Source organism: Neolamprologus multifasciatus, chromosome 11 (genome assembly GCF_963576455.1).
Source record: "Neolamprologus multifasciatus chromosome 11, fNeoMul1.2, whole genome shotgun sequence".
Lineage (NCBI taxonomy): Eukaryota > Metazoa > Chordata > Actinopteri > Cichliformes > Cichlidae > Neolamprologus > Neolamprologus multifasciatus.
The window spans coordinates 9137786-9164158 of record NC_140449.1 but is presented as its reverse complement, the minus strand read 5'-3'; the positions used below and the strand labels follow the sequence as shown (position 1 = coordinate 9164158).

General features: G+C 40.0%; 1 protein-coding gene across 3 annotated transcripts in view; it reads right to left on the bottom strand.

Moving 5' to 3' along the window:
• cdkal1 (CDK5 regulatory subunit associated protein 1-like 1) overlaps positions 1-25471 on the bottom strand; it is a 257896-nt gene extending 232425 nt beyond the window's left edge. For 2 of the 3 annotated variants that reach the window (XM_085176653.1, XM_085176655.1), the window contains exons 1-3: positions 25312-25470; positions 24215-24378; positions 22141-22253 (exon numbers count right to left, since the gene is read on the bottom strand). In XM_085176653.1, the coding sequence (XP_085032779.1) occupies positions 22141-22253; positions 24215-24372 (271 nt within the window). In that variant the 5' untranslated portion in view covers positions 24373-24378; positions 25312-25470. Of the gene's footprint in view, positions 1-22140; positions 22254-24214; positions 24379-25311 lie in introns of all 3 variants that reach the window. The other variant, XM_085176654.1, reaches the window with a different exon arrangement.
• Positions 25472-26373: the final 902 nt, after the last annotated feature.

Sequence of the window (26373 nt, the reverse complement as noted above, 5' to 3'; positions counted from 1 at the left end):
TTAACTAGAAAGCATATAAAATTATGATCGGAGCTCATGAAAAAAGAAAGCGAGAGAAAGAGTGACTTTCTGTACCTCAAAGCCAACTGTCATGCACACCATGGTAACCACAGTCTTTTCCCCATTTCACAACAATAACAGACTAGACAAATATTGACACGCCATTTCCCTGCCATTACAAATGTGATTATATTTGCTGTTTGCCCTAGGAGATGGCAGTTAATATTCAATGGTGTGCGTGTACCTTTGTGTGCAACTGGGTGTGTTTGTGTATATGCACAATTGTGCGATGAAAAAAAAAAAAGAAAAAAAGAAAGCACACGTCTGTTTGCTCTGCACACAAAAGAATGTGTTAGAGGGCGACCAAGGATCCAGAAATTTCCTCTGTGTGTGTCTGTTTTCTTTTATGCCATATGTCACCTGGTACAGAGACAAAGACTTAGGATAGAAAGCTTAAAAAGTAGGAACCACCTGTATGTAAAAGCTCACCTGTCCTCTGGGGGGGAAAAGCCTGTAGTGAACGTGTACTGTAGCAGATGGAGTGTGAGGCGAAACAAAGGTAGAGGCAGTAGCTAAAAGGGGCCGTGGTCAATAAAGGGAGAATACCAAAGCAGTTCTTTTAGTTTTTTGTTTGTTTTTTAGTCTTTTTAGCCTAGAGAATAGATAACCATCTTTCACAATTACACACAAAGACCTGTCTTATTCTGTCCACAGTTTAGATACACACTGTAAAGGAATGGCAGCTGAAAGGACTCTAATTCCACCATTTAGATCCTGATCTACCAACATCCAGGTTCATGCACTGCTTAGACACGAACAAGCATGGCTACTCCAGCTGTAGGCGAAGAGAGTTAGAAGTTTGTCAGTGGGAACGGAGACCTACTGGAAAAGCAGCTGAATAATATTGTTGCACAAGAGCAAAGCGGCTCTCTCCACAGTGGGAAAACATAAGGCGGGATGTCAGCATTAAAAATAAATGTCTGTGTATTTGTGTTGTTTGTTTTTTCGGCCACATATTACTGGCGGAAATGGGTTATAAAAATTATTTTTAAAAATAAAAAGAAGGTTTGATTTGAAGGCTTTTTGTACGACTGTTAGCAAAATGAAAGGATACTGTATCAAATATTTACATCTCTTACATTATGTTAGATCATGTGTTGTTTTAGTCTTTTTGAGCCTATATATATTTAAAAATTGATTGAATCAGCCCAAAAATATACGGCTGATTAGCTATTTTGAAACTCAAAATAACTCCTGAGAAGGACTCCCAACAGAGGAACGTTGCATAATCTTTAACTCTCCATATGAAGAGCAACCATCACTGACGATGAGTGAAAAAGAAAACTTGGAGTAGACGTGGAATTAACACCCTCCATTCCTCTGCTGGCTAGTGGCTGTACATCTAGCCAACAGCAGCCAGCCACAAGGATCAGAGACCTTAGCAAGAAGCCAACTGCAACTACAACATCAAACATCTATAGGAAGACGAGAAAAACATTAGGCACTGCTGTTTTGTTTTTACCATAGAAAAAAGTGTGTGTGTGACTTAAAAGCTGGTATAAAGCTTAGACTCAAATTTTATTCAGGTTAGCCTTAATGCTGCTTATACTCAGATTGCTTGTTAGCGTTTGGAGCTAATAACTACTTCACATATTTATGTTTCACATGTAAAGTGACCTAATTTGATTAATAGCAATAATTAGAGCTTCCTCTGTGTTTTCTTTTTTTTTTTACTTCTGGGTGAAATTGAAACAATTTAGGTCATCTGGCTCCTTATTCCCAAATCTAAGCTAAGGGACATGCAAATCAGATGCAAATGACACCCAGAAAAGTGAAAACTAGTTATGGGCCCTGGTAATAAATACTGAATTTAGCCTCTTGGCATTCTAAAAGCAGCCAGTTGGGGTTAATATGCAAATTGTATGCAAATAGCCCAGATGCAGAGAGCGCCTTTTTCTCCCCTGATATAGAAAGCACAGGGGGTGTCCTGATGGCTTAGAAAGCAGAAGCATATAACATGCCCTTATGATGATACCGTCCCCTGATACTTGCACTCTTATATTCACTCTCCAACTATCATAAAAAAGAAAAAAAGCACAGATATGATTTAAAAAAAGTGTAAAGGAAGAGAAGAAGAAAAATTACAAGCCCGTTTGAGAGGAAAATGAGGGGGTAAGACAAGGAGACAAGAAAAATTGAGAAGTATGGTCTGTAATTTCAATACTAAATCCCAGACAGCGTTGTTAGCTGATTAGAGGATCGGCGTGGAGGCAAAGGCAGAAAGAAATAAGAGTAAAATATACAAAGTACAAAGTAGGAAAGAGCCAAGTAAACGTAAAGGGAGAAGGGTCCAAAAGGATGATGAGCTTTGACACAAAGGGGTTCAGGGAGTAGTAGTCAGCAGCTTGTATGTAAAAGTCACAGGAGACAGACCTAAAGATATGGCACACACGCACACACACACACTTTGCTGATCCTGTTTGTGCATAAAGAGGAAAACTGGGCAAGTACAACACATGATAAGCTTAGTGGACCACCTTGTTCAATTGGCGGTGTCTCCACAAATTACATGCACCACCGGCACACACACACACACACACCATGCTATATACTCGCAGTTCCACCATAATCACTATAATGCTGTTAATTGAAACCCAGACTTGCCCTGAACACATCACCTGATCTCCCTACCTGCAATGGTACCACATTCAAAATGAATACCACAAAGCTCTTAATCACAGATTCCACCCTCCGGTACACAGAGGCAGGCTGGTTGCTGATGTGCTTCGTGCTGAGCATTAAAGGGAATGTGGAGGCTGGCAGGTAGACTGGTGATTAGACGGGCTGTTCTGCTAACGGCATGTAGACGATTAAAAAAAAAAAAAGAGAGAGAAAGAAACACACGCCAATACAAATTGCTAGTCTGGTTCACAGCACATTTCCATACACAGACACTAAGCAGGGTGGTCCATTTTTGAGCGTCGCATTTTCATCATCTTCTTTTTATCTCAACACCAAAAATCTACAGTGACTCAAAAACCCTGACTGCAATAATTGCTAGGAAGACAGAGGAAGAGATATATGGATGTAATAAAAAGGGGGGTCTCATGACTGGATTAATGGAGAAAATCATGCCAAAAATATATCAACAGAAAGAAAGGAAAATAAATACAAGGATTATTCTGACTGAAGAGCATGAATTGAACTGCAGCTATTGATTAACTCTCTAAATTGACCATAATTTAAGATGCAACACAAAAAAGATCAGTGACTTGGCACATACAAAGCAATTTAAATTGACCACCTTTATTTTCCAAGTAGTCACTGTGCGCATGGGGAAACGGCAAAAAGGCACTCTCTCTCACTTTTTCCATTAACCTCACATTGTCCATATCCTGCTGCTTTTCATTGCTTCCAGTTTCCTATCAGCATCATATACCACACCCCTTCTAAACTGCTGAGCCTCATTTAAAAATCTCCCTTTTCTCACTCATCTTTTCAGAACTTTTTATTTGAAGTTATTAAAAACCTGTTTTATTAACACTTATGCACATCTAAATGGATAAACCTATAGAACAATTTAAAGTATTTTGATAGTAAAAAGCTGCCTATGAGACCTGTGTGTGTGCGTGCACACATAAATGTGCGCCTCCATTCATTTGTGCCTGAATATATTATATAGGTGGAGTAAAGATGAAGCCAAATCCCAAAGAATGCGCCTCCCCTAATTAATAAATCATGACAAAAAAATGGAACAATTAAAGTGTTTCTCATTATAAATAATTGATGTGTTTGTCCACAGAAAACAGTATCTCTCCTCTTGCAAAAAAAAAGTAAAAAAATAAACCAAAAGGTAGAAAAAGCTGCTGGATAAAAACAAACACCGAGCCTAAAACAGCAGCATGGACGATGAGAGAGAGAGAAGCAGGGGCGGCGCATGCACAGAAAAACACACATTCCATCTCCTAACAGATTCCATTCAAAACAGATGGTATCAGAATTATCTGATGTCCTGTCACCGTCTTTTTATATGCTAATCCAGCTCCTACACACATCCGAGTGGCTTTAATCAGATATCAGGTCAGAGAAGCTAAATCAAGCTGAGACAATCGTGCTGCTAGAATTTTACACTGCGCCGAGGCAAGCAGTCACACACCAACGTATCGTTGCACTTAATGCCGTGAGACTCAAAGTGTGGAGCAACAAAGCTGGGCGATGTTGTTTCCCGCACTTAAAGTGACTGATAACTTGGACAGAGCATACCTGCTGCACTAACTCACTCGCTGCAGAAGCTCCACACCTGAACGTTCAGCAACGTGACAAACTTCTCGTGCATAATTATCTCTTATTTATCCCCGTTTGCCAGCAGTCATTCTGTCACTCAAGTAGCAATGGCACAGCAGGAGTCTTGTTGTTTTCTGTTACTGCTCAGTTCCTGTGCCGCATGCAGCCGTTATTGATGTTTAGAACTACTGTTGAGGATAATTCAACACTTTCTCCTTCAAAGTCGATCAGTTTCTAAATAAAGCTACGAGATAAGAGTGATTTTTTTTTACTGTATGGTCACCTCTGGAAAGGTGACAGAAAAATAATGTTACCAAAAGACGATGACTTGTTAAAGTTCGTGCAAATGTAGATTTTTTTTATGCTTTTTATATGAACTCTGCCCTCTCTATCTTTTAAACAAAGTACATTATTCAATGTTTGCACTAACTGACTACTGTTCAACTGCTCTTTAATTCCAATATCTAATCAGCCAATCAAATGGCAGCAACTAAACTGAGCATCAGAATGGGGAAGAAAGGTGATTTAAGTGACTGTGAATGTGGCGTGGAGTATTTCAGAAACTGCTGATTTGCTGGGATTTTCACACAAAACCTTGACAAGGTTCAAATTTTCAGTGACCTGCAGCTCTCTGTGTGAAAATGCATGCAAGTTTATTTCCAGGGCATTTATTTCTACACTTTTTTATGCATGCATGCTTCATTATATGTTGTATGTATGCTGCTATGACAATTCAATTTCCCTCCGGGATTAATAAAGTCTCTCTGAACCAACCTCCAATTTGATCTGAATAAAACACCTTTGAGATGTCGTGCAACAGGAGATTTGCATCATGGGTGTGCAACTGACAAACCTGCAGCAACTCTGTGATGCTTTCATGTCAACGTGGACCAAAATCTCGAAGGAACGTTTTCCATCTATGAAACAAGAATGGAGTTCTCAAGGTAAAAGGTGTAATTAATCATGTGGCCAGTGGGTGCACATCTACAAGGTTCCTTTTGTCTTGTGTAGATGGACAGAGGAAGACACATGCGCACAGCAAAGGCTGTGATCTTCATGTCAAAGTTTTTCCAGTGTTTAGATTTTTTTGGCATCATGTAAAATAAGGCTGTGCGATGACCAAAATCTCATATCCCGATATAAGAATTCTATCATCCGATAACGATATAAATCACAAAAATGTAACATTTTCTGTAAATTCTGTGAATCTCGGGCAGCTCGACTTGCGGGAAGTGTTTCCAGCTGCGCGTCATGTAGCTGGAGTAGAGTGTTTTAACTGATGCATGAAACGATACATTTTTAGACATAAGTTGTAACGGCCACCGTTTTCTTTGTATTTATTACACGGCGTGCTGCGGGGAAAAACCTGTTCTAACGTTTGAGTCTAAGGTTTATTTTTTAGCACCTGGCGGCTCTTTTTTACTTCTCATCCGTAAACACTCTGCATCTTTCACGTGATTCAGTTTATTTTGTAAAGTCTCAACAGGATCTTGAGCTTTATTGTGAAAGGTTTACGTGGAAAATAAACAAGCGGACACGCGGTGGTTTTACCATCGTTGTTGCTAACGACAACGCATAAAAACAGGCGCATGTCCGTCTGTAACGTGGTTATATAAAATATAAGAGAAAGAGAGAACTTTAAGAAATTAATATAGCCACTACAGTGACCATCAAAACGATGAAAAAATATTGCCGTAAACAATTTATTTTGCAACACCACGAAACAAACGATAGCGTAAAATGAAACGATAGACGTTTTTATATCGTCATCCGATATATATCGTTATAGTGAACAGCCCTAATGTAAAATACAGCTATTTTTTTTCTTTTCCACTGAAAACAGTGAAATACAGCCACATCAAAATATTCCTGTTCAGTCACTTAACTACCAACGATAGATAAGTTATACATTTTTTTTTTAACAAAATGCTGAAAGAACACATACAAGCAGCTGAAAAACACACATACACACACATAACAGCTGGGACCTTCAGAGGATAGACTTATTGAGTTCAACCGCAGAAATACACACACACACACACACACACACACACACACACACACACACACACACACACACACACACACACACACACACACACACACACAGCAATCATAAGATCAGATCAGATCTCAGAAGGCAGTGTCTGTCTGAAAGATTAGAAGAACCATCTGTCCGCCATGTGGAAAGCATTGGATTATCAATAAACTTCACACACTTTTCGATGTGCATGCCTCCATGTGCCTGTTTGATCCAGAAACCGAGTGTGGAAAGTAAATGAGGGCAAAAGCAAAGAAAAACACATCTATACACCAGAATATAGAAAATAATAAAATTAAAATAACCACTCCTAGTAAAAATTTCAAAATAAATCTCCAGATTTTAGCAGACTAGATAGATATAAAATATGTATTGTCTGTTTTTGAAAAAAATGAATAGAGGCAGTGCTTTTTTTTAAAGTCGTGAGTTTAATAATATATAAGAACCCTAAAAGTTACACTAATGCATTGTGTCATTATTCAGTCCAAGCTAGAACTTATAAAAAGTTCTATAAACACACAAAAAAAAACAACAACAATCACTCGCCTTCACACACACGACCAGGAAATTACTTGTGGCCACACTTGATGCTTAATCAATACACAGCCATCGATCTCTTGCCTGGCTAAACATTACTTGTATTTACTCTGCTAACTTTCCCCTGTACAGATCCATATTGCTAAAATAACCACAGAACTAGAGGATAGCAAGCTTTCAAAGAGAGCACAAAGAAGTTGAGCTGAAAATTCAAGCTCTGTTATCACCCTGCTCTGCACAATCGATAGCAGATGAGCCATTTGACTCAAACCCTGTGGATAACCACACACAGTTGCTTATATTCATTCACAGTTTTTTATTTTATCTGGTCAAGCAAGGTCCCGCCAAGCCTCCCTGTCAAGTTGCTTTTTCTGCTCGGCGATCAGGGTTACTTTGTCGGATGATGATTCAAATTAAACCCGCTGCTCAAATCATCTGCTGCTTTTTAATCCACTTTATCCATTATCTGTTCTCTCACATGGAAATCAGGAAATCTAGCACAGAGCTGACTCATTTATATGGATGAAGACGAGATCAGAGACGCATGCAGGATTCATTACAGAAAGGACATAAGCGTGTAGCACTGAAATACTTGCGGGGACCACAGACTTCTGTAACATGCTTATTATCTAGTGCATTTATTCAAAGGGGCGACTAGCCCTCACACAGCTAATAAATTCATACAACACACAAACTCATGGTCACATTTTTTCCCCCTTTTCACTCACAGGTAGCCAGTCCTTTCATTTCAGCAGGTGGCCTCATACAAACATCCACACACAACAGCGCAGGTCACCCCTGCTTTCCATTTCAGCAGGTGGTCAGTGAGTAATGGCAGCTGATGGCTGAACATTGGACACTCAGACAGAAAGTGGGGGACTATCTTCCAAAACAACACAAAAGGGCCAAAGTGAAGAGAAGGAGAAAGAATAACCTCAAAGGGGGCCTTTGAAAAGTCATTTACTACGTGTCCTTGAATGCCTAAAATGATTTCTTTGCTTTTTATCCATATGTCATCCACCCACACCAACGGCTTGGCACGCCACATTAATTACAAATGTCTTTTAAGCATTTCCTCCTTATGAAGGAAATTGCATTTGTTTTCCTTGTTGAGTCAAGATGACAAGGAAACCAAAGAGACTTTTTAGTCTTTCTCACTTCTAATTTGTCCCCCTCCTCTTTAAGCTTGTAACGTATTAGACAAGCTAATTATTCTGAAACAAAGAAAGCTACAATAAGTTGTCAAATGTCAAAGAACACAGATCATCTGTCTTTAGTCCTTTTAGCTCTACTGCCAGAAAGCGCGACACAAAGTTGCACTGTTTGTCCTCCAAGAGCAGGAAGCTGTGTGACTACGCTGCACCAAACGCTGACATTTTGAAACAATGACATTTTGAAATTGGGACAATTTGTGCTGCCAAATTATGTGAATAAAGCTCAGTTTGGACTTTGGTGAACCCAATTAACACATTGTTAGCTCTGTGTTATTGCAGTCACTGGTAAATTACCACAAAAAATAAAAAAAATAAAATAAAAAAAAAGTCTTCTTGCGTGCATTACAGTTTTTTTTAAATTGTCAACAAACCCAATGAACAAATATGTACTCAATTCAGTTAGCTGAGTTTACAAAGTCAAATTTATTCTAGCTAAGGTGAATGCTCGCAGGCTTCAACAGTCAGGCTTATAATGGTTTGTGCTATATATGGTTCGTATGGGGCTCCATCGTCAGATAGGATTTCAATAATATAAGCACTATCCAGTCTTTAAGTCTGATGTCATTAACCGTTTCCAGGTCCAAAACTCCGTCCTCTTCAGGTCCTAAAGTCAAATGAACACTGCGGCATCACTGAGAGTTAAAAACTGTCTAAATTCTTTCATCTTTAATAAAATGAACAGCGTTGCTGCTTTACCAGGTGTAACAATTAACATCCAGGCATCCATCCAACAGAATTGACTAAATTTAACTGAGTTACAGGTTAGCAGGAAGTTGGCTCGCTAGTTTCCAAACAAATATAATATACCGTGTTCTGACTGAGAGCTTTCTGAAAAAATTAAAATGTACAGCTCTGCTATCACTTTGGACATAAATGAAGACAGAAAACTAAACAGCGGTGATGCTTGTAGGGTTACTGAAGTTGGGCTAGCTGGTATATAATGATGTGCTATGTGGTGGCTAGCTAGACCGGTATCATTAGCATAATATAAACACGTTAGCACAGTGAAGCTGGAGGATGAACGCTAACTTTTTTCCAGTTGATGAAAGCTAACATGACGGCTCCCAATGGTTATGGACAAATGCTATCGCATGGCAGGATGCTGTAAACGGACCACACTTCAGTCAGGAGAACGACTGAGATAATCCATCCACAACACGACGTTAGTCATTAATACCGCTGCATGCATGGGGCTGAAGGTACCACATAAGGTTTTAAAAACTGAGCTTTAAAATGAATAGTGGTATAGGGCTGTTCGCTATAACGATATATATCGGATGACGATATAAAAACGTCTATCTTTTCATTTTACGCTATCGTTTGTTTCGTGATGTCACAAAATAAACTGTTTACGGCAATATTTTTTCATCGTTTTGATGTTTCACTGTAGTGGCTATATTAATTTCTTAAAGTTCTCTCTTTCTCTTATATTTAATATAACCACACTACAGACGGACAAGCACCTGTTTTTATGCGTTGTCGTTAGCAACAACGGTAACAGCATCGCGTGTCTGTTTGTTTATGTTCCACATAAACCTTCCACAATAAAGCTCAAGATCCTGTTGAGACTTTTCAAAATAAACTGAATCATGTGAAAGAGCAGATTATTTATGGATGAGAAGTAAAAAAAGAGCTGCAAGGTGCTAAAAAATAAACCTTAGACTCAAACATTAGAACAGGCTTTTCCCCGCAGCACGCCGTGTAATAAATACTCAAAGAAAACGGCGGCCGTTACAACTTATGTCTAAAAATGTATCGTTTCATGCATCAGTTAAAACACTCGACTTCCAGCGCAGCTGGAAACACTTCCCGCAAGTCGAGCTGCCCGAGATTCACAGAATTTACAGAAAATGTTACATTTTTGTGATTTATATCGTTATCGGATGATAGAATTCTTATATTGGGATATGAGATTTTGGGCATATCGCACAGCCCTATAGTGGTAATAAAAACCGGGAGAGACCGACAGTGATCACTGACTGTTTTGTTTTGTTTGGGGTTTTTTTGTGGTTTTTTTGTGGAGGGCTGGGGGGTAGTAAATTGGACCCGGAAGCAGGGTTCATATGTCATCACTTAAAGAGCGGATTACCAATACTGCAACATTACAATCATCACGGCCAATTCTAACACAGCGGTGAGCTCACTCTATGTCTCTATAAAAAGTTCTAGCTTGTTCCTAGCAAGTTACCCCAACAAGAGTACTTGTTATGCAACGTGTTTCAACAGTGAACAAAAGCAGCTGAACGAATAACTTTTCTCTGTATACAAACTGGCTTTTTATCTGCAAAGATTTTCTCAAAAGTCTAGACTTCTTACTTAAAGAAGTCCAGACGCTTTTCTTTGCAAGCTCCTTTGACTACGATGACCTGGATGACTGAGAACCTTCAGACATCTAGAAAAACATCATCTTTAAATTTACTCTGTGTATGTTTGTGTTTCAACAATAGCGTAGATGCCGAACCGCCATCATATGTAATCATCTGATGTCCCTTTCATCATGAACGTTTCTGTTGGTGAATTTTCTATTACAGATGCACGTAGCAAATCCGTGTGAATTTCACAGTTCGAGTAAAATTCACACACTTTTCAAAAGTTGGCGACAACCTGCGAGACTTTGCTTTTTTTATTTACCCTTACCCAACAATTGAAAATGAGCTTGATTGTGCTAGCTCCCTGCTATTCAGTAACGGAGCTGCAGCTGCTCGTCTAAGCGCTAATTAGGAACATGTGCGAAAACCAGCGTTCACACCGACCCGGGTCAATAACTACAGACTTCTTTTCATAATGATACCGTCTGTTATCATGACACGAGGTTAAGCCAGTCACAGTCTTAAGTTTAGTTTGGCAAATTTCACCAGCACTGGAGCCAGAGCGCTACACTGAAGAGGCTAGAATAACAGCCACCTTTATTAAGTAAGACGCACTGCACTGCTTCAATTTAAAGAAAGGGTTTTTTTTTCTATTTTCTTATTTTCTTATTTTCTTGAGGGCTCCTGGTTTGTCCCTTTTACAAGCAAGCAGCTTTTTAAATACAGCATACTGCATGTAACTGAAATTACATTAAATGTAGGAAATTCAGTACTTTTGAACGTTTGAACACATCAGCAACTTCATTATTACAGTGTTTTAGGAACATGAAAGCATCAACTAATGTTAGATTAACTTAACGTCACATGAATGCCACTTAGCCAGATGTTTATCAATGCTACAGTGCTGACCTGTCTGCCACCAGAACTAATACAACAAGACAGCTCTGTACCATTTGCTCAGTATAGGTGGGTGGAGGACATGTCACCAAAGGTCAACCTGTTACTGTTAAAGAAAATCATGAATAAAAGCAGCAAAAGGTACAATGATCACCAAATTAAAACTTCTGTTTAGTATGACGATTTAGCTGAACTATGTAGCAAATGTAGGTTCAGAAAGTCAGAACGAAAATAGCAGCCATGAGAGAGAGTAATGTAAAACAAAATAGTGATACGATATATCCCATTTCTTCCTCGTGTGATACAATACACTCTTTTTTTGGTCTTTGGTTCTTAATATATTAGTTTAACTGAAAATGCAGTTTCAAGGCTCTTTGTAGTGCCACGCACAAAGAGGAAAGAGGGCAAACCACTCAGACAGTTTCAGATGGTGTGTAGTGCATCCTTTAAACAGTTTGAGTAAAGTGGAGGACAAAGGAAGAAGAGGCAGGCCTAAAAAAAATTAAAAAAAAAAACTATCTACAGCAGATTAACAGTCATTGGAAGTCATGTCCTTAAATAAAAACAAAAACCAAACCTGACACAAGACCTGAGGCCAGGACAGGTACAACAGTGCGAGTCTGCAGCCATCAGAAAAACACGCTGGAGGCTCTGTCATGGTTTGGGGCTGCAGGGCCCACTCGCCAGTTTCCCAGCAGAACACAGAAATTCGATTTGGTACTCGACACGGTACTTTTAAAGATGAAACATGAAATGTAAACATCAAGCAGCTCTAGTTTGACTCAAAATCATAACTTCATGAGTCCTTGTAGAGGAGCTTAGCACAGAATGAGGGCAATGAGGAATAAGGCAGCGGTCCCCAACCACGGACCGGTTTATGTCCGACAATATTTTCACAGACCGGCCTTTAAGGTGTCGCGGACAAATACAACAAAATAAAGCCAGTACCGGTACCAAAAAAAAGGAGATTTACGCATAATACACAGGAAAAGACCCAGGGAAACTGAGCTAACGATAAAAAAACATAACGATAAAAACCCTGAAAACCAAAAATATCAAACCGAGCCTCAACTCTCGCAGACCAGTACAAATGATCGGTCCGTGGCCCGCGGGTTGGGGACCGCTGGAATAAGGGAAGAAGAACATCCTACACTAATGTCATAATTTGTCAATAAAATTCATTACTAAAACATAGTAACAGCAATAATATATATGTACAGCTCACTAAAAACCACAATACAGTAAAACAAAAACAAAAAAAAGTTAAACCTGTACAAGCAATGGGCAGCAGCACACACATACACCGATACCCAGTATACTATAGAAAGAAAACTGCTCAGATACTCACCTGGATGGAGACTGTTGTCCTTTCAAAACCCTGCTTAAAATGACTCTTAGTATCACATGGATCTGAACCATCAAACAAAGCTGAAATAGCGCATTACTGGTTTAATGCTGTGGAGGATACATATGCATAATGGTCTGCTGTACTTTACATTTACAGCATAATGTGCGACACGGCAACCCTATTCTTTTTACAGAACACCATCAACCACCAAATCTGCAGGTTGCAGTATAGAAACCTCACATTAGTTGCAAATCACATACTTGTTTAGTTTTACTTGTCCTTACACGCCATGAATATGACACAGTATTAATTCTGGGGCAAAAAATAAAAACGTAGTTTGATCTCTTTTCCTGTCGTATGCTTTGTACACATAGGTCATTCCACTGTAATGTAACTATTAATCTTAAAATACATATGAAATACAAACACTTTCATCTATTTCATTTATATTGAATGTAGCCTAAAGAAGATTTAAGTCTTCTAGAAAAAGGAAACATTTTTGCTTAGTGTTAAAAAATTTATAAAGATGAAGAACGAACTATTATACTGAGCCAAGAACTATAGACTCACTATAATCTTACTATAATATATTAACAGGAAGCAGTTTTATAAACAAAATTTCACACACACTGCCCAAGAACACACACGCAGTATTTGTGTGTCATATTATTACACATGAATTGGCAACACTTGGGCAATAGAGGGTGGGTGCATACACCTAACTGGGAGCTGCCCAACATATCCACAGGCATGCCATGTTTTCCATCGAGCAGCTCCAGTGGAGACATTAGGGGTTAAATGCCTTGTTAAATGGCACCCGATGGATTGCGTTCAAGGGGAGTGAAGGCTGTACTCCTGCAATTTCCCACACAGTGTGGGTGTGTTGGCCACAGAGCTGAACTGTCAGTCGTAGGCCAATAGATTTTTTCTTCTTTTAAGCCTAGGCCACCTTCAATGCCAGAAACCAACATCTCCCAGCTTTGATTTAAGGCTCAATACTATGGATGTTGAGCAAAATCTAGCCTCACCTCTTATCCCTTTTCCAGACAACCTCCTTTACTTGTCATTTTGCTAGTCTCCTTTCCTTTCTGCCCCTCCACCCCTACGCCTTTCCTCCAGCTCCTGCCTTATCCCATTATATCCCCTCCATGATATTCACATTATGCCCCTTCAGGGTATTCACAATCCCTGTGGAATGCAGGCGGTATTCCTGGTATAACATGGGGTTTACTTGGCTGGTTGGATTCTAAAGGGAATAGGTAATACACTTCCTTCCTCCACGGGGAAGTAGCAAAAGAAACTTCCTTCCAGCTTCTCTCGTTCTCTTCATCAAGAAATGAAAGTGCAGGGACACAAATGACTGTGCAGATGGGGAACTGGAGCAGCTTTTCTTTTTGCTTCAATTCTTCTTCCTCTCCTACCTTTGAGGTTTAAGGCAACAAGGATGAAATATCACTGCCCTTTCGGAAAAAAATTTGTTCTGTTTTTCCCCCCTCGGAGAAGCGAGGAGAGGTCTCTTTTTAGTCAAATCTGATTGCTCTCCATGCTCCTTAAATCATACACATGAGAAAGGTTTTCCAGCAGTGAAGGAGATCTGATTCTCGGGAATGAGTTCCTGGAAGGAACATATTTGTTGCCCTCCTGCAGTCTCTTTACCATGTAGGCATTTATTTTGCCCATTTCCACAGCACATGCAGATTACTTTTAATATTGAACTTTTTTGAGAATAAAAATCTCCAAGACTGACACTGTGTTTTCCAAACCCCGTGACAATTTCTTGCCGCAATGATTGTTCTGCTCAGACGAGTTTACAATGCTATCAATATTCCATTCCTTAGAGTAATCACCGATTGACACCGAGCACCGATCTCCCCCTTTTCCCTCTGCCGCTTTCCATAATTCCCTCAAGGGAATTTTAAGGTCTTTAATCCTATGGCTTCTAAATGGTTACTTACTGGGTGCCGTCTACACATGGGTCACCTTGTAGGATCACCAAAACACACATGTGCGTGCACGCACTGGCACACGCACAATGCTGGGATCACTCTAATCTTCTGATCTCTAAACGGTTCCACCCGACTGCCTGGACTGATGGGTCTTTCTATCGCAACTTCAGACAAAAATCCCAGCTCTGCGGACTGTGTGTCCTTAGTAAATACCTAAGAAATGAGAGATTGGTGTTGCTTTACCGTTTTAATAGTTTCTCCTTGTTTACATCAAATTGCATTACACAAAAATGGAATAAGGACAATTTCTAAATTTAGCAGATTAGTGCAAAGTGCTCTTTCAATTCAAACACACGCGGTGGAGTTATTTTATTTTTTTACATGATTCAGACGATGAATAATTCTGCTAACTTTTAAGAGTATTTCATTTATTATCCAGCAGGAATCTTTTCCCTCGCACTGTATCTACAGCTGCCAGATAAAATTTTGTATTTTCTTTCTGTAGCTTCTCTTTTTTTTCCCTCTCCCCTTACATCTCACCTGTCATTCCTGGTCATACAAACCACTACACGCTACATCTCTCTACTCCCCATTTCTGCAGATCTGCCAGATTCTAGCTCATTTCCCTGGCACCGTACTTGCCCTCCCTGCTCGCCTTCGCACTTCCAAACCGTCGCTTAGACTAATTCTGTCTTGAAGTGCCATCTACGTCTGCTGTGCCCCGCATCCCACCACCATCTTTCCTTCCCCTCGGACTCCTCCTCTCATCTTTCCTTACATTGCCTTCTCCTTCATTCTTTCCCAGTCTCCTTCTCCCCTCTCTAAATCAGTGAAGCGAGCCGCGCAGCTACGCCACAGTGGAAAGACGGTGAGCATACAGTGAGTTTTTCTCAGGCGTACAGACACCAGGCGATAAGTCTAATCTTACAGAATGATGACTGTCGAAAACCCGACTGTCTCTCAGATACTTTCTCTGCACAACACCAATTCCCACCACGGCTGCAACTGTGTGTGAGAAGAGTAAATGTGCGTACGAGCGGGCGGGCTGCGAGCGCCAATGTGTGTGTTTATGTGAGAGGTGGAGTCAGGCAACATTGTAAGTTTTCATTGGCTATAATTTTACGGCGTGTAATGTTGCGTAGCGTGTAGGCAGCCAGTCAGAAGGTCCTCGCACGCTCCGTTTTATGAATGAGACGGCACGTATGCGAGGAACACAGGCTCAGAGTGAGAATACTCTACGGTGATGTAATACAATCACACAGAGCAACAGAAGAGCTAGAAACACAAATGCAGTGTGAGCGCCATCAGAACATTGTTTCAGGGGTTTCAGCCAAAACATCCAAATACTACAACAATTTTTCTAAGGCTAAGCAAATGTTAAAGACCCTTAAGAGCAGTAAAAATACTAGATCTAAATTTAAACTATTATTTTTTTAAGCTACTATTGACTAAACACTTTTAAGTGCTTTAGCTCAGTTGGAAAAAATACTTTTATTACTAAAAGCAGTATACATACAATGCTTCAATCTCAATTAACCGATATATATATTTCATATTTTTTTGACAATTACCTGCTCTGAAACAAGGCTTAATAAAGGAAAAAAAACACACTCTGTGACACTCACAGCATTTCTATTCACGGCAGCACCTGTAATACCTGCTGATCAATTAAGTCCTCGTATCATTTTGTCAAAGCAGCCCACACCCTCTCTCTCTCTCTGAAACCCATATCCTCTAACGTCTGCGTCCAAACCAGGAACTGAAAACGCCTCATTTGGCTGACATTGTGTACCCGGGAGTAATTTTGCCTAACCGGTATGTAAAATCCTAACTGAAGTGCTGTGTGCCCGGCTGGATGGCAGAAAAGATATTGGGAGGGGAGGAGACCAGCCAAAAACAATCAAAATATCCTGGTGTGACTTTCCATGAAGGGTGTGTTTGTGTGTGTCTGCACACTCATGTGTGACCATAGATGCCTTCCTATGAAGTCACTATTTGGCACATTGCTCTTCTGCTCAAACGCCGTTCGTCGGTGTCGGTGTGCTAGCGTGGGTGAAGAGTGCCCCCTTTGGTTGTGCGCAGGAACAGCAAATGAGAACGAGCCATAATAAACCAGTACAGCACTAAAACAAGTGGAAGACAATGAAAGCACAGGTAAACAACAGTGTCTTTCATTGATGCACACAACTTTTTAAAAGGAGCAAAGAGAGCCATTGTTATTTGATCAGCACTATTTAGTTTATGTGTGTGTGTGTGCGCATTTATATAACTAGAATATGAGCGTGACCAAACAAATAAACGCCATGGCATATTATTTATCGCCACAGGTGGCAACCAAGTAATATGCTAATCTCAAATATGAATGTAACTGGTTAAATAAAAGACGTTCCTGAGAGTTACACCTTTAAAGCACTCCATGTACAGGCTAAGAGCATCTCCAGCTACAGATGAGGAGTGATTTTTCTCAACTAAACACAACTACAACAATCTGCATTAAGCCTTAACAGAGCAGCCTCCATGTTTATATGTTTATAATACAACTGATAGAGAGCTGGCTTCATGTACAGCTTGCATATAATCAGTGGTTGCTTTGAAAGTTACACATTTTAAAACCATGAATGGGAAGAGAGGATGTTGGAAGGATGACCTCACCCTGATATTGTAGTGGTTCGTTCTTACAACAAAGGGCTGCTACACGGGGAAAGGCTGCCACCTATAGGCCAACACAAGAACTGCTACTATCTACTATAAAAGTGATGTCATAGTTTAAGAAAGAAAGTTAGAGAAGGGTAGGAAGGAGCGACAAGGGGGGGCACGGGGATGTGATGGAGAGAAAACAGGAAGGAAGGATAAGAGAGAGAGGGAGAGAAGGTGATGTCATATTTTCAGAGGCGCCGCGGCTCCTTTGTCCATACGCTTTCATTAAACTGCAGAGCGACGTGGTGGATTTGAACACACATAGGCGTACAAATTACAGAGGTAGGCGGGAATTTGTGATTTCATATGGAACGTTCAAACTCACAAATGATAATGTTCGACCTGTCCTCATCTTCCATCTGGCCAACAGCGCCATGCTATTCACAAGCCTTTTTCTATGTTAGTTATACCACACGATTCCACCTTTGATACACTCCTGACAATTTCATGCCTTTGTAGAAGACTGCACATCATTCCATACAATACCATTCAGCACAATCGTCACCTCTACCAAGTGTAATCTCACCTGATTTTGTCCATGACCGTCCATTTCTTTCTAACAATCTCACACTGAAATGCAACGACTGACTGCAGATTTTAACTCCGAGAGGGACGGAGGGACGAGGACGGCAGGGAAAGAGAAAAGATACAGGAACGCAAACAAGACACGGATAAAAAGCAGAGCTGTGGAGGACAGAAACCAAACTAAGCCTTTAGCATTAGCAGTAAGACTCTGACCTTTAACATACTTTGTTGAGAGAGAACAGAGTGAAAAAAGGCTTATGAAGAAAAGCAGCGGTCGTACTCTGAGGCTTTATGAATGTAAGATAAAGGTATACTTTGGGCTACAGCACAGGGTAAAACAACACCTTTTCATCGCTGTGAATAGAAGAATTTCTCACCTTTTCTAACCTGTTATATGTGAGACATGCAACTAACAAAGCTTGCATACATGTAATGATGGCCATCAGCATTTCTCCTATTATAGGGAACCTATTACTGTTCCCTACTCCGCGCTCTGTTTGATGTGACTTGCATAAAGAAATAGTTTTTTTACAATCTCACACACGTTCACATCGTTTCTATCTCCCTCTGACTACTGGAGTACATCTAGTCTATGGCTGTGGCCACGTTTCTGTTAAGGTCAGCTTGAATGACAGCAGAGAGATGGCCTTTACATTGTGGAAATATCTGCATTATTCTGTCGCAGAGTTATAAGACGTATTTTTTTCAGCTGCCAGGAATCTCTAAACGCATGCGCCCCCAGCAGGTAAATTTATGTGTGGCAATCATGCTGAAATAAAATATCATGTTTAGGGCTGCAGAAAGTTATAAGGGAAGATTTACTAACATGCTGCACCAGCACAAATTTGGTTTTGCCATTAAAAAAATAAAATAAAATACTGTCTGTATTTACAGTGAGGAGACTGTAAGAGGTGGGAACTGAGACTTTTTGCGGCTGATCATGTTGCATATGCATTTCTGGGAGTTCCTTTCTCAAGGTGCTAAATATAGAAAGAAATCAAGCGCACAGACTGATTTACTAATGTTTGAGACACGTCATTTCCTGCCAACTGCTCTGCTATTTATTTTAAAGAAATCATGTGTTTAGTGTATGGAAGCCCGTTTCCACCACTAAAAAAAATTAATTAATTAATTAAAAACAAAAGTATTCATAACTCGAAATTTCAAGTTATTTTCTTGAAATTTCGACTTATTAACTCGGAATTTTGAGAAAAGTAACTCGAAATTTTGAGTTAGCGCTGCCAATCAGTAATCTACGTGAATGACGTAATTTCCTTGTTTCCTTGTTAAGCTGAAGCCCTGAGCTACAAATGCTAGAGCTAAGCTAACAGTATCACAGCCAGTCATGAATGCACAAATTGCTGAGTATTTTCACCGTGGCTTCACAAATGATTAAATCCTTGTGTTATTAGCTGAATCACATCAGCAAGCATGCTCTCAAAAGCGCCAATTTGTTGCGATCCGGTTTTAAGTGCGCACTCCTCTGTGCCATATCCTTCCAGGTAATAAGAAAACGATGTCAGTCACATAGATTACTGATTGGCAGAGCTAATTCGAAATTTTGAGTTAGTTTTTAGTTTGAAATGTCAAAATTTCGAGTTATTTTCTCGAAATATTGTGCCTGCACACTCATGTGTGCCCACATATTTCGACAGAAACAACAGATACTTTTTTTAGTGGCGGAAACAGGCTTGCATAGAAACAGCACAACTGGTTGTTGTTTTTTTGTTTTTCTTCCTTTTTTCTTCCTCTTTCTTTTTTCTGTTTTATTGTTATCATCCTAATTTGTTTTGATATATGTCTTTATATCAGTTGGTACTTGCTGTATTGTGCCTGATATGTCAAATTACATGTGCAAAACTTTATAAATAAAGAGGGAAAAAAACAAAAAACAAAAAAGAAAAACAGCACAACTTTTGTAAATCACGTGAAAGACTAAGCACACCTATTGAGCACCATTTGGGGATCATGCTCAGATGCACATGTCCATAAAGACCCTGGAGTCAGAAAACTGTTCTGGCAAAGAAAACGTTAAAAAAAAATTGGTGAAATAGCAGCTTCACATCAAAGTACGGCGTCAGACAGAAAGAAAATGAACCTACGTTTCAGCAGAGTAAACATACCACCGGGGCACACACCAGGGAGACAAATGTATACGACAACATCAAACAAGAGCGCATCCTTTCTAAACGTATTCAACCATGCAAAATATATGCAAACAATAGAAGACAGACATTCAATTAACTTTCTTCTGACCCTCATGTGTATTTATATCCAATTTTCTCTTTTAGTGTTTAAAGTCTGCCTCACAGGCACATGCTCTGAATGATTTGAGCTTTCTGCTGCGTAAGATTATTAAGGGTTTCACTTTTCCTGCCCGGTCGCTGTGCAGCCATGCTTTTAACATGAGGAGGAGACAGAGAGAGTCTTCACCCGGAGATTATAATAATCTAATACCCATAACAGCAATATTTAACCTTATTACCAAAGAGTGTATTACATTACACCCTCTTGCATGTATATCTGCTGAGGACTTTAAGACAACCAGAGAAGCAACATGTGCTGTAATCAGATTCAGAGACAGGAGGATGCTACCCTTACAAAGGTCAAAGTGGGAATAGAAAACAACTGTCTGAATACAAACAAGTTTTCTCTACACTCTCTTCCGACTGCAGCCATTCCACTAAATTTAAAAAAAAATCCCAAATTAAATTAGCACAGAAAGTCTAAAGCTTCAGTAGATGTGTGACAGGATCTGTTACGAAGTGGAGGGGCAGGTGAAAGACGACAAACTGAACTGAGATGCGTTACGTCAGCAAGGACTGAGAAGAGAGAAATCAAGAGTCTGGCCTAGCAGATGAGGAGAAAAACTATTGGCCTGTGGTCATGGGCTTACTGTGTCTTGCGTGTCACGTTGAATGAGTGGGTAGATCTGCATTTTTGAAGTGTGTGATTAATTTTGCTCTATCCCTGTGGAGACCCCACGGAGAGAAAGAAAAATGCCTAAGGGGTTTACTCCGTCTTCTTCATCCGTCTTGGTGCGTGTCTATTGAAACACACACACACAACAACACAAATACTCACACTGAACACATAACTAATCACACAAAGCCACGGACAATCAATTTTCCTTGTGACAAACATGAGGTCACAAACATTCACCAGAGTATCATATTTAACCAACTACAATGCAATGCAACACTCACTCTCTGCGTTATCGTTTTCACCTGTGTCGGTCTATCACACCTGTGCACACTCGCAACAAAACCCTCCTGAAAGACGTCCAGTAATTTAGTACCGAACATGGCCAGCGTCTTCATGCAAAACCGAAGAATGAAAGGCAGCATTCACTATATCAGTTTTTTCTAACGAGCTGTAATCTGAACCATGTACGCTCTCATCTACTTTAAGTCAGCTTAAAGCATGTAAATGACCGCTGTAATCATGGCGATGAGAAATAACAAAATACAACTGGTTCCTAAAGACTGACAGACGTGAATTAAAATGCTTACACTGCACAGTTCATCCATAGGTGTTTTTAACAAGTTCAATTCAATGAAAAATAAAACTCACCAACCAGAATAACATTTAAGGTTCAGTGTACTTATAGAGCAAGACCGCCCTCTTGTGTTTAATAATAATATTGACATTAATCCTATAGACATTTAACAATAATAATGATATTTAAATGGTTTAAAGATTTGTGGCCTTTTTTGCTTTTACTAGATGCACAGTGGAGAATAAACAGAAAAGCATAAAGTGTGGGGGAAGACAATCGTCAAAGGCCCATGGGTTGGAGCCGACCCAGAGCGCTGCCCCTCCTCAAGCAGCGAGCTAAACTGGCACCCATAATAATGGTAAATGGCCTGTATTTATATAGCGCTTTACTTAGTCCCTAAGGACCCCAAAGCGCTTTACACAACCAGTCATCCACCCATTCATTCACACACTGGTGATGTCAAGCTACGTTGTAGCCACAGCCACCTTGGGGCGCACTGACAGAGGCGAGGCTGCTGGACACTGGCGCCACCGGGCCCTCTGACCACCACCAGTAGGCAACGGGTGAAGTGTCTCGCCCAAGGACACAACGACCGAGACTGTCCAAGCCGGGGCTCGAACCGGCAACCTTCCGATTACAAGGCGAACTCCCAACTCTTGAGCCACAAAGCCCAATAATTCCATATTTACCACTGTAGCTGTTCATCCATTTATCTTTTGTCTACATATAAAATACATCCAATATTTCTATTGTAGCGTTATGGTATAGGCAGCTTCCTGTTGTTACTGTTGACTTCAAATCAACAGAATTAATACAACATAGTACAATTACATAATTTCTTACCAGTCATCTTGTATCCGCTGGCAGCCAGCTGCCCAGCCATGTACTCCCCATCTGAGTTGTTATGACTGCAGCCCCATGTTTTCATCCAGATCTTTTGGGTACCAGGGATCAAACTAAAAAAAAATACACAAGTAATACGTCCATTTAAATCATCCTGATGTGCAAAAATCGATGTCTAAACCAAACCGGCTGACAAAAGACTGTCTATTGTAAATTTGCTTTATTACCCATGTGTGTTGGAGGAAGTACAAAGGTGCTTTTACACCAGCTGCTGTCAAACTAAATGTCAAGAGTAAATATCAAACCACCCTGATAAGGTGGCTTTCCGATTCAGTGGGATCTTGTGTAGAGCATTTGTGGCTTGGAAGCTTCTAAGGTTTTTGGTATAGCTGATGTATGCTATTGGTGTCATTTCCTCTGTTAGATAAGAAATGCAAAAATTAAGACAACATGAACGTGGAACAGCAACATGTACCGCGACTGTAATTTTGTTTTCCCCAGCATAGCCATGTAGAATGTAAACATGCTCAACATGACTATGGCATTTTTCTAATCTATCCCATTACTGAAATATAAATATATAAAATATTAACATAAAACTAATCAGAAGAAAACAGTTAGATGAAATTATGGGGGGTTTTTGTTGTTGTTTGGAGTGGTGGAAGTAGTGGAAGAAACAATTCAGTTATACCAACAACTAGAAATGTAGTTGAAGAAACAAACACTCCTTCAAACACTTCAGGAATTTCAATTAAAAACATCACTCACTTGGAAAACTAAGTAAACACCTTCAGAAATCCCCAAAATTACGAGCTTCCAGATTATACACTGGTGACCAGAAACCTCTCGCACAGGGTACAATCGATAGAACAATCAAGAGAACACTGGTAAAAATGCTGGAAATAGAAAACATTTGGTTTTGTTGAACGAGATGCTTGGAGTAATTTAGAAATAGTGTCCAAATAGTTTGCTTAGCACTGTAACTTTTACAGAACTCTAAAAAGTGTCAGCAACGCATGCAGCCGAGTTGTGATTAATAGAGCAGTGTCTTGATTTAAGTTGCTAAACACTTTGTGAAATACAGTCATTTTCCTTGTTACTAAAAGTGTTTGGGATCATTATTCCAAGTTTCATAGCTCTAATATGAGAAGAATTTACCGCGGATTCGACAAGCTTAAACCAAGATGTTCAAATGTATGTAATGATTTATGTGTAACTTTTGAGAACTCGCAAGTGCGTGTTTAAATCCACACACAAATGCAAAGCAATCTGGCTCCACAGATAAGATAATTCTCTCTTTCAAAAAGCTTTCTGTGCGTATAAACGTCTAAAACTAAACGTAGTGTCCCTCATGCTCACAAAACCTTAAATGTGTGTGCACAAATAGCCTGACACACTCATCTCACCTGGAGTTTTGAGACTAATTTCACAGATCAACAAACATGAGATGCGTTCAAGTCCCAGTGTGAAACTGGGACATCTGTGCTTCCACTGTATACCTACATTTCTTTCTTTCTCTAAATAAAGAGAACAGATTGTCACCACTATACTACAAAACATACAACATGTTTCATCCTACATTTGTGGATCTGTGCAAAGCTGGCAACATGAAATCTTTCTCAAAACCCCAAATGGGTAGGTACGAAAAAGCATTAGGGCCACATGAAGAAAAAACATTATTGGTCATTTTGAGAAAATGTCCAAATGTGGTGATTAAAGTTGTTGTTTCAAGAAAAACTGCCATGGCTGCTACACCCTCTACAAAATGCCAGTGGTTATCGATGGTTAAATCATGAAGAGGATGTATGTTGAATGTGTTTTAGGCTTGAATTCCACAACTACAATCTCCACATGGAAGTGGGCTCAAAAATTTCAGTGCACTGATGTTAAGAGATGGGTGGACAATTATTAAAAACCATCTAAAAGACGTTATTCCTTCTAACATGAAGCCAAAATACACGTTTTTCTACTAATACATTTTTTTAATACATGGTTAATTTTTTTTTATTTTTAGGCCTACAATTTCCCTTTTTCCCCCCCATGGCAGTAACATAATATCAAACACTGGACACACCTGTCAGCTTGAAGCTCCTCATCGTGCAGGAGCTCTTTCTTCTTCCTTGCCCTTGGTATGATACTTTTTCTAGCAGACTGTCTTTCATGAGGAGTGGGGTCACTAGAAGACACCATGTCCTCGATGTCTTCCATCAGAGAGTCACAAGAAGACGGCATGATGATCTGGAAATTAAGCAAAGCTTTAGTCAGCTTTTTGGAGTAACATAAAAATATATAGTGGCAGAATCCCTTTAAGAAAGCTCCATGCTTCACTGTTGCCTGCAGACTCTCCTTCATTTCGCAGATTTCAAGGTTTTTAGTCATAAAGTCTAAAAAGGAGTACCTGCAAAATTCTTGGTATGGTTTTGTGGACACTTTGTTTTGTTCCTAAACTGTTTTGCGTAATGCTTCAAGATTTGGATATGAAACCTCTTCAGCAATATTATGGCTAACTCTTCCTCAGTCTCACTCCTTGTACCTTGTACTGTTTTTTCATTAGTACCGTTTTAGGGTTTTAGGAATGCAAAGGCTACGTGTGCAGGAACAGCATTAGCATTTGCAAAATAAGCATGATTATTAGAAGGATTCATAGATAAAGAAAAATGCAGTGTGCAAATTATGGATTAAAGTATTACTAAAAAAAAACTATCAATACAAGATCTTCATGACCAGTGAGTGCGACATCCTGAAGTACAGTACCTCTATCTACTGATGCACGTGTATTAATTACCGTTACATTCTCTTTAAATGTGTTGTTCACGATAAGTAGATGAAAAGCTGCATGTCTGGAGATACAAGCTATGCTGAATATGCGCACACGTCACGTAAACGCTTACTGGGTTCAAGTTGTACAAGTTTTATACAACAGATCACGTTTCACACTTATGAGCTGGTTTTACGTTACCCTAAACGAGGGTTTACACAGGGAGGCTAACATTAACGTAAATTTACACATTTAAAATGCTTCATTTGACACTTATTTATCCCTCTTCATTGGTTTTACTGGTTAACAAGCGCAGGGTAGCGTTTATCTTGGCTAGCCTCATTGGCTAGCTAGTACCCACGTGTCTCTTATTCTGAGCAGACAGTCCCAATAAAAACATTAAAGTTTCTTACCTTAGTCGTACTGTAGTTGTAGCCTTCAGCTAAACTCGAATGTCGAGGGCAATATGCTTTAAAAAGGCACACGATGATTATTTACGCCACCAAAGCAGTCACCACAACCCTTAGACCGCCATACTTGTCTGTAAGTACGGAAGGTAAATAGGGACAAACTGTATAAGCGCGTGTTTTTCTCAAGTAGTGGGTGAATAAGTTCAGGCCAACTGAATACGGGTATGATTCAGTGTCGTGTGTGGATAACACTACATATACGGTCACCAGCTACTTCATTAGGTATACCGGTTCAGCTGCTCATTTAAATGGTAAATGGGCTGGTTCTCATACAGCGCTTTTCTATTCTGAAAACTCAAAGCACTTTATACAACTTGCTTCCTTCACCCATTCCCACCCACACAAGCACTTTTCTCTTTGTAAGTGCTTTCTATCTATTGACAGTGCATTGAGACTCCGATCAGAGAGCAACTTGGGGTTAGTATTTTGCCCAAGGATATTCAGCATGCAGACTGGGTCTGCAACCTTCTGATTAGTAGACGACTTGCTCTGCGTCCTGAACTATAGCCTCCCCATCAGACTGGATGCATGTATGTTGAGCCCCCTTCTCTTCACTCTGCTGACCCACGACTGCACACCATCACACAGCTCCAACCTCTTCATCAAGTTTGCAGACGACACAAATGTGGTGGGTCACATCAGCAACAACAATGAAACCTACTACAGGAGTGAAGTTAACCATCTGGCCGAGTGGTGCAACAACAACAACCTGTCCCTTCAGGAGAACTCACACCCTGCACACCCCACTAACCATCAACGGTGCTGCTGTAGAGAGGGTAAGCAGCACTAAGTTCCTGGCTGTGCACATCTCAGAAGATCTTCCTCTGCAAACTGAGGTGAGCAAGAGCCTCAACCACCATTATGAGCACCTTCTACAGTGGCACCGTTGAGAGTATCCTCACCAGCTGCATCACTGTGTGGTATGGCTCCTGATGGAAAAAGTTACGAGTAGTGACAGCAGCGGATCGTGGATACTTCTCTTCCCTACCTCCAGGACATCTACTG